Here is a 16,050-nt window from a genome sequence, read left to right as displayed (position 1 = left end):
ACCAGAAATATAGTAAAGCGATGAAGTTAAATGACTGGATGCTTGCAAGAAGAAGACCAGTATTTCCTGTAGTATCAAGCGTTTCAATCTAAGTGTCACGCAGATCTTTCAACGGATCAATTACTTCATCCAATTGACTAGAAAGTGCCTTTAAAGCTTCTGCTTTTGATCTCCATGTAATGTCATTTTCACGTTTCAGACCAATCCTTACGTGATTTTGCAGCACATTCCATCGGTTAGTAGATCTAGAGAAGAATACCAACAAACGTTCCATTGCTCCCAACAAAGTCACCGCTAGAACGTTAACGTGCGCAGCATGTAAGCCACAAGGTTCAATGAATTATTGTCACAAGGAACGAAAATGGCCAAAGGACTTATATTCCGTATGAAAGTTTGAACTCCAGAATATTACCCGGCCATTGTAGCCTGATTATCACAAGACTTGCCTCTGGAATCTTAATACCAAGCCTATCACATTGAAGTTTCTTCAGTATTTCAGCAGAGATACTCTCAGCAGTCTTCCCTTCGACAGAGATGAAATCAATAAATACTTCCCGAACTTGAACAGAATCACGTTGTATGTCAACAAATCGAATGATTTGTGACAAGTGTTCCATATGAGAACAATCAGGAGTTGAATTAAATATAATGCTGAAGTATTTTGATTATTTGAACACTTGTTTTCTTATTGAACATTTTCTTCACTCTAAATTTGTGGGCTGAAATGTAAATTCATACGCCAAAAAACAAGAGCAGAAATGGGGAAACCAGCTAAGCAAAAGGGTTTCGCTCGCTGAAAATTCGACTTGTAAAGGATAAAAGAATGAAGACAGAAGGAAACCAAGTGAATCAGCGACTATAGCGTCTGCACCAAAGAGCTTTTAATTAGGAACAGAATGCTAGTACCCTAATAAAGCATTATATACGTTGATCTATTCTTTCTACCCTTCCCTTGAACTGATATATGAATAAATAAATAAACAGTGATAGTTTAGGAAGCAGGCTAGCAGACGGGGCCCCATTACTTGCATCATAAGACCTTAGAATGTAAATAACACAATATACTTTGACTTTCATTATATTTTAATCTACATTCAGCTTTTCCTTTAAATTTCTCTGAGGTCATTGAACAGAGTGAAACTTTTATTTTTTTCATATTTTAATCCACATATTTTTTTTCCTTTAAATTTCTTTGGGGCCCCAAGAGAGTAGAACTTTTATTTTATTTATTTTTCACCCACATTCAACTTTAAAAAAAAATCTTGGGGGCCCCAAGAAAGTGAAACGTCTGTTTTATTTTTTCGCCTGCATTCAGCCTTTTCCTTTAAAATTCTTTGGGGGGCCTCCAAGAGTATGAAACATTTACTTTATTTTTCACTTATATTCAGAGCATTTTCCTTTAAATTTCTTTGGGAGCCTCCAAGATAATGAAACTTTTATTTTATTTATTTTAAGTCTACATTCAGTTTTTTTCTTTAAATTTCTTTCGGGTCCCCAAGAGACTGAGGCCCGAAGCTTATAGTTTGTTTAGCTTATACGGAAATCCAGCACTGATTAGCTTTATAGCTTTATTCGACAGATTTTTCTGTTGTTTCATCCGTTTTTTTGGTGTAATATTGATTGACAATTAATTGCTTTTACATTTAGGGAAGGTGTGGATTATAAACCTTGACGGCTTTTGTACGGCTCATGCTAACAAGGTTCCTTACAGTTAGTAATTATTTTTTACCTACCGTTGGGGGCTCCCACAAAGTGGGGCCCGGGGCGGGGGCACCGCTCGCCCCGCCCTTACGCCGTCACTGATTCAATCCATATATATATAGGGGTAAAAGAGAGGAGGAACGCGAGAGAACGCCGTTCCCTTACTTACGGCGTACCCCAAGTTCCTAAAAAATTACAGTGGGCAAAGATAGGCAAGGGGACGGCATGACATGGAGCTACTTGTCGTTCTCCTACCTTTTTAGATCCCTTTTTTACCCCTAAATATATAGGGCTGGATTTAGGGGTTCTAAAGGTGCACGTGCACCACCCCTTTCGTTGTAAATATACAGTATCTATAATGAGAAGCTAGAAGTGAAAATAGCAACACTTTCCGAAACTTTCTGCTACCATGTTTCCGTTTGGGGCGTAAAAGAAAACAGAGCTTTACAAAAGTTTAAGGAAAAGGGTTTTCAAAAAGTTGAAGGAAAAGGATTCGCCAAGCAAAACAACAAAGCATTTGTCAAGTAGAGAAGAAAACAAAAGCCAGGAGGAGAGAAGAACATATAACTTACAATTACATATAACATATAACATATAACTTAAGAATATAACTTAAGAATATAACTTACAATTACAAACCTTCAACAAAGTTTGTGCTTCTTTGTTATTTTTTATTCGTGGTGTCCTAGAACTATTATCAGATGGGCCTGGCACTCCTGCCTCGCGAACGGGGTGCTGGGAATCAACGAAACAACATGGCGACACCCTGGCAGATTAGTAGGTTCTAATACCCATTAAATTGTAAATACGTTGTAATAAAAAATATTGTCGATTGTAAGAATTAGAGTGAATGACTTGGAAAAACAGCAGTGTGATAGTGTAATACGTGAAGAACGTTTGTCATGTGTTCAAATATTAATGTCGAAAATGTTTATATTCAGTGAGAATCAACATTATGTTAGCACTTAAATAACGAACTAAAAATTGACGACAAATACATCATAAATGCAAAGTGTTTCCCAGGAAATATATCACATGTTCCGAGAAGTAAGGACAAATTCTACAAAAGTTACGTCCAATAAAATGTTTAAAAATTACATTTGAAGTGTTTGAGTAGTATACTAATAGCAGAATGGTCTGTGGAAGGCAATTATCAGGTGAAAGTAGTTTCTCTTTCCTTTAGAAAATACATTTTCTAAAAAATAGACGATCATTTTCACCGTTCAGAGTGCATTTTCGGGAAATAAGCTTGTGTTGAGTTCGCTCCTACTACTCGAAACGCTTGAATGATACAGTGGTTTATATTAGGTCCTCCAGTTCATCGATATCATGAGCATTCCTGCTATACACAAGATCATTCACCATAAGCAGAAATTACAATCAAAAGAATACGGAGCCACTAGATTTGTTCCCTATGATCAATGCAGCGATCTAAAAAGATGCAGTCGTGGTAAGCACGAAAAGAACTGAAAAACTGTGGCTGTGTTCCATGTTGTTGATAATCCTCCTGCTAAGATAATTTTGATTCTTCCATGTATAAAAGGTAGTAGGTAGTTTTATTATGATTGTTATGTTGCCATGTAGTTTTCATTTGCTTTGTTCATAATCTTTGTATTTCTTATACAGTCACGTACATGTGGATGTTGTTTGTGTTGTTAGATAATAAGGTTGAAAGACAGCTTATGAATAAACTTGAAATATTTAATATATATTGAAACGTTTCTGAGAACGTAATTTGGTATGCATTTGTATACATATAATTAAGTTAATACATATTATTGTGCTAATAGATTTATTTCACAACCATTTTATTGGAAGACGAACAACTGTTCTTATAACTACTTGTTTTCATAGTTCCACACTGTATCAAGTCCCAGATCTAATGTGGGATAAATGAAACATAATTGTAAATTGTATTAGTGAATAAAGCCAATTCTTTTAGAAAATGTTTGTTGTCTTTAATTTGCTTCCTTGTAGCATTCCAATTCATTCCCTCCCTTTGACATTTTATAATTTATTCCTTGATTCAGAAAACAGAGCAAAGCCTGAACAAGGAAATGTTACGATGCCTAAAGGAAAGAAGAATCCCACATTTTTTATTACGAGATCAATAAGACACGAGACAACATACCTTGATCAGAATATTTTGCTTGTTTAATCCAATTCCGGAGGATTATATTTTTTTTAAAGTATGAAATTATTATTTTAAATTTAAGAAAATATATTCTATTCTGTGTTGAATACTGTCTTAAGAGAGAAGAAAATATAGGCTGTAAAACACTATAAGAATTTTTCATTTTGCAGTAGCTCATTTTTGAGAAGCTCATTATTTGCTGCTGAAATTAAGACTAGATATTATATGCTTTATTGTCAAGAATCAACGTCTGTTGCAATAGACAGTGTCAATATTATATATATATATATATATATATATATATATATATATATATATATATATATATATATATATATATATATATAATACATTGTTCGTTTTTTTACAGGTGAAAGATTTTTAGTACATTTAGATGGGAAATATAAAAACCTCAATGCCACAATGATATTATGAAGATACAGAGCAAGAAATTACAGATATGAAAAATATAAGCTATTTATGCATTATGATCTTATGAATCCGTTAAATAATGGATATTCTATACATCAAATATTTTTCAAAAATTAGCCGCTAAAATGAATTATTTTTGAAAATTTTATAAGGGAAAATTTATGTTTAATTAAGATAAAAGATTTCTTCTAACTTGTGTGAAGGGAAGGAGCTTAAGATACTAATCGCATTGCCTCTTTGTATAGCTAGGCTAATGCTTTGTACTAAAAATTGTTGGCTTCTGGCGTCGCCTGATTTAGTAATCAAATTGGAACCAGTTCTTTCAAAAATTTGTAAGCTTCTTTGCTGAAAACCCCCATAGTTTCAGTTGCAAAAGCAATGAAAAGATGCTCTTCTTTCAGTTTAGAATATTTGGAGAGTTTTCTCTTGCAGGCCACTTCAGCTGCACTACCTGCTTCGTTTTGTGTTGATGGCAAATAAGATGGTGCAAAGGTATCCACGCATGTGACATCCCATATCAACCGTTGACCCATTTTCCATGGAGTTAGGGTAATTCCATCTGGCCGCTTTGCATCTTCTCGAAACATTTCTAGTGGTTCCAAAATGCTTGGAAAATCAATGCTCGCCAGTGTTCGTTTTATTATGTTGTTCAATTCGCCATTCAAAATATATATAAAATAATATTAAAAAATATAACAACACTATTTGGCTTTGGATTCGATATTGTACCAAAAGAAATACTGACCAAAACTTCAACACACACTACATCTGTCTGTATAGTGTATGTAGTGTTTATATAGTATCCGGTGAAGGATATGGTAGATATCCGAAATTGTAACACATTATAGTTTAAAATGCAGTGTGTGTACAAGCTTTGTTCAATGTTTCTTTTGTTAAAAAAAATATGAGACTATCAGACAAATTTTATCTATAGATTAATATTTTTGTTTTAACTGCACGTGATAACAAACGTCTTCAAATTCCGAAACACTGTATACTGAGTTTCTTATGAGAGAAGATTTACAGAAATTTTTGAAATTATCATGGGACATGAGAATTAATTAATATCATAGCTATATACTTGTAACTTTTTTTGGTGTGAATTTGTGGTCAAATGCCTCAGTTGAATGTTTAAACTCTTGCTGGTTATTTGGTATGCACTGACGTTGCACTATCATGGACATGAGAATATAGATATCCACTGGATGTAGTATCAAAGAAATGAAGAAAATGATGCTGGATATTTGGCGAAGTTAACAGAAAACATATAAAGTATAACACGATATCGGGTTGATCAACAAGATTAAATGTTGAGTTCCACTGAGCAAAGACTGGAAAATGTTAAAATATGAAGTCTTACCTCGAAATCATCTCTCGTATCTTATATAATCTTAACTTTATATCGTTATTGCTTACGAAGGTTTATGGAAAATACGTTCTTTCATTGTAAGTTTTACTTCCTACACGAAGAAATTGAAGTGTACTGACAAATTTGTTAATGCTTATATTTAGCTATATATTCGTCACCGTAAGTATTCTGCGAATGTTGACAGAGTGATTGCTTCAAACTGAGTAGTTTCAGTATTTCATGATCCCTACTTAATCTACCTCTCTTTATATTGGAGATAAAGTAGACATTATCTTTACGCAAGCAATTTTGTAATTGTTTCAAGGATAGGGTATTAGGCCCGCTATACGCTATGAGATATCCTTGGAAATCTCTTTCGATTTTTCTTAGAGTCAAAATCTCAACGTGTATGACATCAGATCGCATACTTTGTATCTCTAATTCTCTACCTTGTATTAGAGAATTTACATTATTGCATTATTCTTGTAGAATACTGTTTGTAGTGGATTATATAATAAAACCGGTAGTACGAAAAAGATTCTGGACATATAATTCACTCTATCAAGCTCTATTTATGCCTTTGTAGGGAGAAGGACATATAATTTACTCTATCAAGTTCTATTTATCCCTTTGTAGGGAGAAGGACATATAATTTACTCTATCAAGCTCTATTTATCCCTTTGTAGGGAGAAGGACATATAATTTACTCTATCAAGTTCTACCTATCCCTTTGTAGGGAGAATTAAACATTTATTATCATTATAAATTAGAATAAAATACGACAAATACAAGTTTACTTATAAACTAAAGTTTATTTACAAGCTTCATACAGAGTAGTAATAACTAGTTGTCACATACTTCTTATCATAGTTGCTTTCTTAACATAACTTTAAACAACCCAACTGGAACATGAAGTTTACGAAAGTAGCTCGCATACATAGACAAATCAATCTGTGAACTAAATAATTAAATAACTTTTTTTTAGAAAAGTTACTTGTAAGTTATAAGTTTGTCTCTTCCTTAACAAAATGAAGTTCTGTTTTTCTAATTGTAAGTAATTTTCAGTTCAAAGAAATTCATGAATTATTTATGGCAAATTTATAGAAATTACAAGTTCCGCCAGCTATAGCGACTGTGCGATACATTTTGGTTTTGGTAAACGTTGATTTTAAAAGATTATCAAGCAAGATCATTACTTCCTTCATCTGCATCATATGTATGTTAAGGATATTCATGTAGCTCTGGTGTAACAGGTTTGGCATTATTTCTTCTAAGATTGATTACTTTCTGTTCAAAAACCATTGTTCCTGCAAAATGAAATAATAATGAGAAAATTAAACATATGCTTCGAAAATCTAACATCACATATGCTTCAAAAATCTAACATCTCATTGGATTTGCATCAACAGCAGCTTTGTGCAGCGTTTATATTCCCATTTACCCGGCTCAGAACACTGCCCGTCACATCTTTCCCATAAATAGTGTTCTAATCCCTAACTGGCTATCCCATAACACAATTCATTACAATAGAACATTTGATCACACTTTCTAAGTAGTGCCCAAATTCCAAAACTATCTGTCCTAGAACATAACCTATTACATCAGTACATTTGATCCTACATTCTGAGCATGTAGTGAAAAAATTTCCAATTACCTGTCCTAGAACATAACCCATTATATCAGTATATTTGATTACACCTTCTGAGTAAGTAGTGCTTTAATTCCTTGACTACCTGTCCTAGAACACAACACATTCCATCAGTACATTTGATTACACCTTCTGAGTAAGTAGTGCTTTAATCCCTTGACTACCTGTCCTAGAACACAACACATTCCATCAGTACATTTGATCACATCTTCGAATAAGTAGTTTCCAAATATCTAAATTGTCTGTCCTAGAACACAACCCATTAGATTAGTAGATTTGATCACACCTTGTCAGTGAGTAGGGGCCAAATTCTCCAACTACCTCTCCTAGAACACAACCTATTGCATCCATACATTTGATCATATGTTCTGAGTAAGTAGTGCCCAAATTCCCCAAATACCCGTCCTAGAATACAACCCATTACATCAGTACATTTGATCACACCTTCTAAGTAGCGCGCAAATTCCCCAAATAATTATGCCAAAACACGCAACCCATTACAGCAGTACATTTGATCACACTTTCTAAGTAGTATCAAAACTCCAAAACTACCTTTCCTAGGACACAACCCTTACATCAGAACATTTGATCACATGTTTTGAGTAAATAGTGCCCAAATTCCCCAACTACCTGTCCTAGAACACAACCCATTGCATCAGTACATTTTATCACACCTGAGTGAGTAGTGCTCGTATTCCCCAACTATCTGTCGTACAACATAACCCATTGCATCAGTACATTTGATCAGACTTCCTGAGTAATCAGTGCCCAAATTCTCCAACTACTTGTCTTAGAACACAACCCATTACATCATACATTTAGTCACGCCTTCTAACTAAATAGCCCGCAAATTCCCCAAATAACTACGCCAAAACATGCAATCCATTACAGCAGTACATTTGATCACACCTTCTGAGAAAGCAGTCCCCAAATTCTCCACCTACATATTCCAGAAAACGGAACCCATCACAACAATACATTTGATTACACCCTTTGAGTAAGTAGTGCCGAAATTCCCCAATTATCTATGCCAAAACACACAATCATCATAAGGATCTCCCCTCTGACATATTGGCTAGTCTTTATGTACGTGATGTCTCTGATTTGATTGCGTGGGAGAACCTTATTTTGAGCGGATTATGATTCGTAACGGTTCGGATTCCACTTAAACTGCAAATCGACGTCTCATATAGCCTTGATGCTGAAAAGAGACGAGGTATACATGACTACGTATAATCGTTACCTAGTTAAATTGTATAATTTATTCTTTAGATGAAGGGTTGTGTTCCAGAGAAGCATGTGCCACGTTCATAGTTTCGAGAAAATTGGACCTATAGTCCAGCTTTTTCCTTAGATTTAACACTTTAACAAAAAAAAAAAAAAAAAAAATCACTGCCCTTTTAGTACTGAATGAATCATGTTTGCCCATAGAATAACCTTCGTACACCAGGCAGGGATTTGAACGAAACCATAGACTTTCACGTTGGGAGTCTTGGTGATGCCCCTAATTATCATTGTGTAGTTATTGATACCTCGTTGGAAAGCTTATGAAACACTGATTCTAACGAAGTAACACTTGTGCAATTCTCGCCCAATTCGTAGAAAAAGAAGAACAAGAAACAAAAAGCCCTTAAAAAATAGAATGTGAATTTTTATAAAAAGCTCTGTATATCATTTTTGAAGGGCTGTTGAAGATCTTTACGTTGTTGGCCTTTTTGACCTTCCTGATTGTCTCAGAGTTATTTCTCATGCATCATTGGAAAGCTTATGGATCACAGGTACCAATAAGGTAACCCTTATGCAATTCCCGCCCTATTCGTAGAAAAAAGGAAGAAGAAACAAAAAATCGTCCAGAAAAAATATAATTTACGTCAAAGAAACCGAGACTCAAAAGAAAGAAATTAAATAAAATCTTTGAGTTTTACGTCCCACGGTTATGCCGGTTAGGCTAAAGGAGACGGTGATGATGTGTAATGAATGAAATGGTGGAATGAAGAAAGTGAGAGGAAACGGGAGAATCCCGAGGAAGTCCACGCACACGGTGTTTGTCCACCACAAAGTTCACTTGGCGGGGGCTGGGATCGAACCCGGGAACCCAAGCACCAGAGGTGAACGCTCTACCACTGAGCCACCACAGCCCCCGAGACTCAAAGGATTGGCTAATTTTACCCCCTACTCCCCCATATAAGCAATAAGTACTATTGCAGAGTATTAGCGTGTAGTGTATTACTCCTTTGCTTCACATACCAATTTTTATGACTGTAACCCCAAGGGGGAAATTTCCCCTCTAGAAACTGATAAAAGAACAAAAAAATAAAAAAAAAGACGAAAATTTCTCTCCCCTTCTCCGCCATGGTACCCCCCACATACATAAAATGCAAATCGGCGGGCGAGTTTCATTCTTCAGGGACACATTGGTACCAAAATTATCTTTTTAGCTTAATTAGCAGCTGAGGTATTAAGGTTTAAAGCCATGACACAGTCGTTGTGTGCTTCGTCTTTTAAAAGGTTCTTAGGTAAAGAAGGGTTTCTGGGAGCAGTGCGTGACCCTAACTGAGAAATTTCTGTTTTGGCGCTTTGGCGACTCTGGTACTCAACCTACGTATAACATATACCTGTTTGAAATTCTTGACTATAGCGTGTACCACGCAATTGATTTGAATTTTATTTCTCCTATCCTCTGTTGGACTAAAACCCAGTCTAAGTCACCAACAAGAGCAGATCTCGGGGACCACTGTTTCAGAAACTCTTTTAAATGATTTCATAAAATGGACGTAAGATTAGAAACATCATTTAAAATATGCGGAAAATTAAGGAGATACCAAACTTCGTAAGCAAAGAACAATAAATTACAATATTATCACATATATTATAATTATAGTACGATAAATCACATATACAGGGTGAACCATCTATTTCGATACGCCTTCATACGTTCTAAACTAATAGATAATAAAGAGTGTTGAGTTTTTAAGATTAGCGTCCCTTTCAGCAGTGAAGCTATATGTGATGTGGACCTACTGATTAACGTGAAACCCAAACCACATGAGCTGCCGCCGGGAATCGAACCCGGATCTCGCAAACCAAAGGCTAACCGCCAATCGCTTAGTCACGAGAGAGCTCAAAAAGATCCGAATCTTGTACCATATAAATATTGGCGGGAGAACATTGTTTGGCATACTCTGTAATACCCCAAGGTTAACAGTATTGTCAACCCAACATAAACTTGTATTTTTTTTAAATGGCACTATTAAGTTATTATTATTATATTTCAAATCCACATGTAAAATGAAAATCATGCAGTACCACACTTGTCATACAATGTTGCAAACTAAGGACTCTAAACATCGAAAAACAAACACATTTTGAAGAATTCTATAACAGTAATAACGCAAGTGAAATAAACAGGAGAATGCAGATCTAAAGTACCGTAGTGTCGAATACTACAGTCATCATATGATGTATTTCGAAATTGTAGAAAGTTACAAGAAATTTTAAATTTTACTTTTTTCAAACGACTTTATTTTTTTTAAAAAAAGTTTTTAGATAAGTAACATATCAAATTACGTACAATGTTTCCAATAGATATAATGATTATAATGACGTTTACAGCATTTTCATGTCTTGAACCATTCGGAGATGAAAAAAGGGACCTCACACATCTGTGTTAAGCGCTCTACGACCGTACCCGCCCATAGCATTTTGTTCCGTCTAATAAGGCTTCTCCTAATATTAATACAGCCTTATGAATTCCTGTTACATCAATCTGTGACAACCATCGGTGTAACAGGAATTCATAAGGCTTTAGGAATAATCATAATAGATTACAAAATAATACATGTTCCTTAATTTTCGTAAGAACTACGAGCAGTCGTTCTTTCAGAAAAAAGTGTTCCGCGGGGACACACTTAGCATTCCGGGGGGGCACTGCTGGTACTATTCTATTTATTATTATATTATAGACGTATTATTTTGGTCTCCTCCGGGGGGCACTCTCAGAGCTCCGGGGAGACAGAGCTCCCCCAAAAAACATGTCTGGAAGAAACACTGACTACGAGTACGCATGAGCTTTCACACTCAACCAGGCGAGTACCCAGAAATTTTTGTTGGGAGAAGTCCAAGCGAGGACCCAATAAGACGATAAATGATTGTAAATACTTCCACCAAGATTTTCAGTAAATAAATTAAAAAAAAATAGTTGAGAATGCTCGAAGAATATTCCCAGAGGTGTATATATATATAGCCTGTTTATTCCAAGAATGAGTCAAAATTTCTAACTTTTTAGGAGGAGAAGGTGAAACTTGAGTTGAGTTTATTTTGGGTTTAACGTCTCTTTCAGCAGCGAGGCTATATGAGACGGGACTTACTGATAAACGTGGAATTCGCACCACATGAGCTCCCTCCGGGAATCGAATCCGGGTCTTCCGCGCCAAAGGCGCGTACGCTAACCGCCTAGCCATGAAGTCTCCAAAAACCGGTTCAGTTTTTTCACCGACACTGGTTTCGGTGAAAACCTTTGGAAAGCAGTTAAAACTACTGTGGAAGCGGATTCGGTTTCCGGAGAACAACAAAACACTATTCTGGTCAGAAATAAAACAAATTTTGGGAAAAAACCGGAACCGGATTTTCAAGAAAACCAAAACCGGATCCGGTGAAAAACCGCACCGGTTTTGGAGAAGACCGAACCGGTTTTTGTGCCCATCACTAATATATATATATATATATATATATATATATATATATATATATATATACAAGGGCGGATCCAAGGGGGGGCTATAGCCCCCCTTGATCCTCAGGTATACACTGGATAAAATGGATTTCAATCCTGTTTTACACTGGATAAAGCGGCAAACTATGCTTTAGCCCCTCCCTTGATCATATCCTGGATCCGCCACTGCATATAATATATATATAGACAGTGCAATTTGTATGAAATTGTATATTAAACTTATTTGATTCAATTCAAGAGATTATTACACTTACATATTTTTAACCTGCATATTAGAGGATCTATTGGATTAGCTATATGAGCTATCTGTTTTTATCACCTTATATATACTGAAGATGTAGATATAACCAGTGGTCACCGGTTACTATTTGGTATCAAAATGTTTCATCATCCTCTTAGGGATTGATCAACACCAATATGATCTCTCTATGGCTTATGGTTCCCGAGATATCGCTCCGAAATCAAAAAGTTTTGGGCCAATATCTTGGGAACGATAAAGAGTGACGCAAAAACTTCCACCCCTTCTTTCAGATAGTTTTTGATTCTCTTTGGAATAGACGGCTCAAAATTAAAAGAAAATTCGCAAATTACACACACACACACACACACACAGAGAGAGAGAGAGAGAGAGAGAGAAAGAGAGAGAGAGAATTCAGTAACGAATTTTTCGCGGAAATTTTTGAAAAGAATATTCGATTTATTTTGCTTCTATAGCATTAAAATAATACCTTTTGGTAGATATAATTACAATAAGTTGTCGAAATTATTTAATTTTATGCAGTGTTGAAAGCTTTAAAAATTTTTACCATATCACCAGAACAGTTTGAGATGTCGAATTGTTGTAAACATTATTGTAATCTTCACATCTGTTTAAAGTCATGAACACAATGGGGCAAGGTACTTATCTAAGAAGTTTTACGAAATAAAGGCTTTTGAAAAAGTCAAATTTTGTAACTTTGTCTTATTAATTCGGAATTCCTTATACCCTGATTATAATATTAGACACTAAAGTATTTTAGATGGGCATTGCCCTGTTCGTCTAATTTGCGTTATTACTGCCGTAGAGGACATCAAAATTTGGATGTTTGAGATACTGCAGCGTCCTTAGTTTGCAACACTGAATAACAAATGTAATATTTTAAGTTTTAGTTTAACATATGGCTTTGAAATATGAAATAATGTTTGAAAAAATAAAACTTTGTTAGGTTGACAAAACTGTTAGCCTTGTGGTATTACCAGCAATATTTCCCTGGCGATATTTGCACAATACAAAATTTTAGCATTTTTTTTTTTTTTTGAACGTTTAAAAGTTACAAGGATGTATCGATAAATTTTACACCCTATATATTGGATGTAAAGACCAAAAATGGGGTTATGAAACCTCTTTATTAATATCATTTTTTTTTCTTTCTATACTAAACTTAAAATACTATAACCGAACTGATTATCATTTTCTTTTTCAATTAAGTAACGGTTAAGGAAAATACTCTTGTGAAGCTGAGTGCTTAAAACTCTGGACTTTTGGGAGCAGTATCTGGTATTTAAACTGTAAGTTGTTTTTAAGTTGTTTTTTAGATTCGGTTTCTGAGTAGGAGCGAGAATCTTCAGAGTTAAACAATTTTCACAGGCAAAGAGGCAACTTTTTCAACTGAAGTACATAGAGATTCAGTCTATCGTAAGAAACAGTTTATGTACAAGTACTTATTACCTATAGTGAAGCTATACGGTCACAAAATTAAGGAAAATGTAGATATTGTAACATATATTAAGTTGAAGCAAGACAGGGTTATCCTAAATGATTCATAGGATTTCAAAGCACTGTTTAATAACTAGTATACCACGTACAAAGACGTGTGATACATGAAAAGATAGATACGCTCACTAAGTTTCTGGTACATTCTACAAATGTTTAATATGTGCGCCCTTGGTCAGCAGGCACACATCCAAACGGTAATCCAGTTCGTGTATACGTTCACTAGAATGTCATAGTGGCTGTGATACGTTTCTGCAGTTCTTGCAACGTTGTTGGCATTGGAGGTACACAAATTTTGTCCTTAACATAACTCCACAGGAAGAAATCACATGGCGTGAGATGTGGCCCAGTTCAAGCTTTGCATGAACGGTTGATTGTTGTGGGCGGCGCAAAGCTTTGCCTCACGCGTTCTACGATTTTCTTTGAGACACGCGGTCACCCTGTGCTTTTCCCTTTACGTAGACAACCAGTATCACGAAACTGGCAAACCAAAAACAAAATGATCTGGTGACAGGCGCAGCTTTTCCACATTTGCGTACGAATGCACGCTGAACGCTCGTAACCGACGAACATTTCGCATATTCTAACACACAAATACTATTTTCCTGCATTGCTGCCATTTTGTAGAGTTCCGTAACAGGCCTGTCATCTAGCGTGCACGTGATCCACGAGGCGGGACTTTTAAACTTGGTGAGTGTATTTATCTTTTTATGTATTACCAGTCTTTGTACGTCGTGTACTTGTCATTAAAGAGTGCTTTGAAAGCGATGAATCATTTGGGCTAACGCTGTATATTAGTATAAAGTTAAATAAAAAATATATAGTTAATTTTTATCTTTATACCATAAATTAATATGTTAAACTTTATATGCTTTTGGCTTCTTTCTATTAATTTTGTTTTACGTTTTAACAAGAAAAAGAAGAGAAGGTTCAGAGCCATTTGTAACATTACACGTTGTACAATAGATGAAGAAATAAGAAAGACAACATAGATTTTAATAAGAGTCTATGAAGTAAATATTTCGAGATCGCGTAATACGGGGACCGTCCAGAAGGTGAAGAACAATTGCGCATCGCACGCGACGCCAACCCTCCACCACTGCGATCGCGTGCGCGGCAGTTAGTTCCTTCGTTCACCTCAGTCTCCTTCCAAGTCCCAGCCTTGTCACACTACTTGTTTCTGCCAAATGTCAAATACGGAGTGTCATTTGTTTTCTGAAGGTGCAAAAAGTTAAGCCTATTGAGATTTATAGACGCCAATTTTTTTTCGGGGGGTAGCAGGACACTTTTGTCCCCCAATATTTAAAGGTGGGGTCCTCGCCCCCTAAATTTCAATCGAGGAAGAATTAGCAAAGAGGAGCAATAATTGCTGTCGTAAACTTCGTCGTGCCATTAATTCTATATTAGGAACAGCCTTGTTATTCGATAGACAATGCCGTTTTCGAAACGGTGTTTTTAATAGAGCACTGAAGCTTCAACCAACACTCTGGCAGCACTGATATGAAAAGTAAAGATCAATGTGGTGCTCAAAGTTGCAGTGAAGTTCCCAAATTTTGAACTTGAATTTGTTTTAATTCCTTTAAGCGAATTTGATTTGGGTCGTGAATTCCGCATTGTACCGAAAAAAATGAAATGAAATCTTTGAGCTTTACGACCCACGGTTATGCCGGTTAGGCTAAAGGAGACGGTGATGATGAGTAATGAATGAAATGGTGGAATGAAGAAAGTGGGAGGAAACGGGAGAAGCCCGATAAAACCCACGATCACTGGGTTTGTCCACCACAAAGTCCACACGGCGGGAGCTGGGATTGAACGAGGGACCCCAAGCACCGGAGGTGAACGCTCTATCATTGAGCCACCGCGACGTCCCGCAGCGAACCGATATATGAGGGAGGGAAGGGGGCCTTCATCATGCAGTTGATAGGAATCAGCTGAATATGATATATTGATTCATTGTTTGTCCCCCCCCCCCCAATATTTTCTTCAAGTCGGCGCCTATGTTGACATTTATAGGCAAATAAAGAATGTTTATGGTGATGTGCAATGAAAGACTCATTAGTGAGGAGATGGTGCATGTTTAATCAAGTAAGGACAAGTGTGCACCATGCAGATCGGAGTAGGAGGCCATCATTTGTTACGGAAGAACTGAAGGGAAAAGTCGAAGAAAAAATTCAGGAAAACGACATTTCACTTCGAGCATGTTACACGAATCTTTTCCACCAATTTCACGATCGCTCCTACATGTAGTAGTGACAGTGCGCCTTGGTTACAAGAAAATGTATGCTCAAATCTTTGGCAACAG

The 16,050-nt window shown here is 36.0% G+C and overlaps 1 protein-coding gene across 1 annotated transcript in view; it reads right to left on the bottom strand.

The window, feature by feature from the left end:
- Positions 1 to 6,407: 6,407 nt before the first annotated feature.
- Positions 6,408 to 16,050, bottom strand: part of LOC145692673 (uncharacterized) — a 65,171-nt gene continuing 55,528 nt past the window's right edge. The window contains exon 9 of the mRNA XM_081768052.1: positions 6,408 to 6,922. Within this exon, the coding sequence (XP_081624178.1) occupies positions 6,837 to 6,922 (86 nt within the window). The 3' untranslated portion in view covers positions 6,408 to 6,836. The remainder of the gene's footprint in view (positions 6,923 to 16,050) is intronic.

This window comes from Thermobia domestica, chromosome 8, assembly GCF_964235325.1.
Source record: "Thermobia domestica chromosome 8, izTheDome1.hap1.1, whole genome shotgun sequence".
In the NCBI taxonomy this organism is placed as follows: Eukaryota; Metazoa; Arthropoda; class Insecta; order Zygentoma; family Lepismatidae; genus Thermobia; species Thermobia domestica.
Note: the sequence above shows the minus strand (reverse complement) of the source record. Positions and strands in the feature narration are given on the sequence as shown.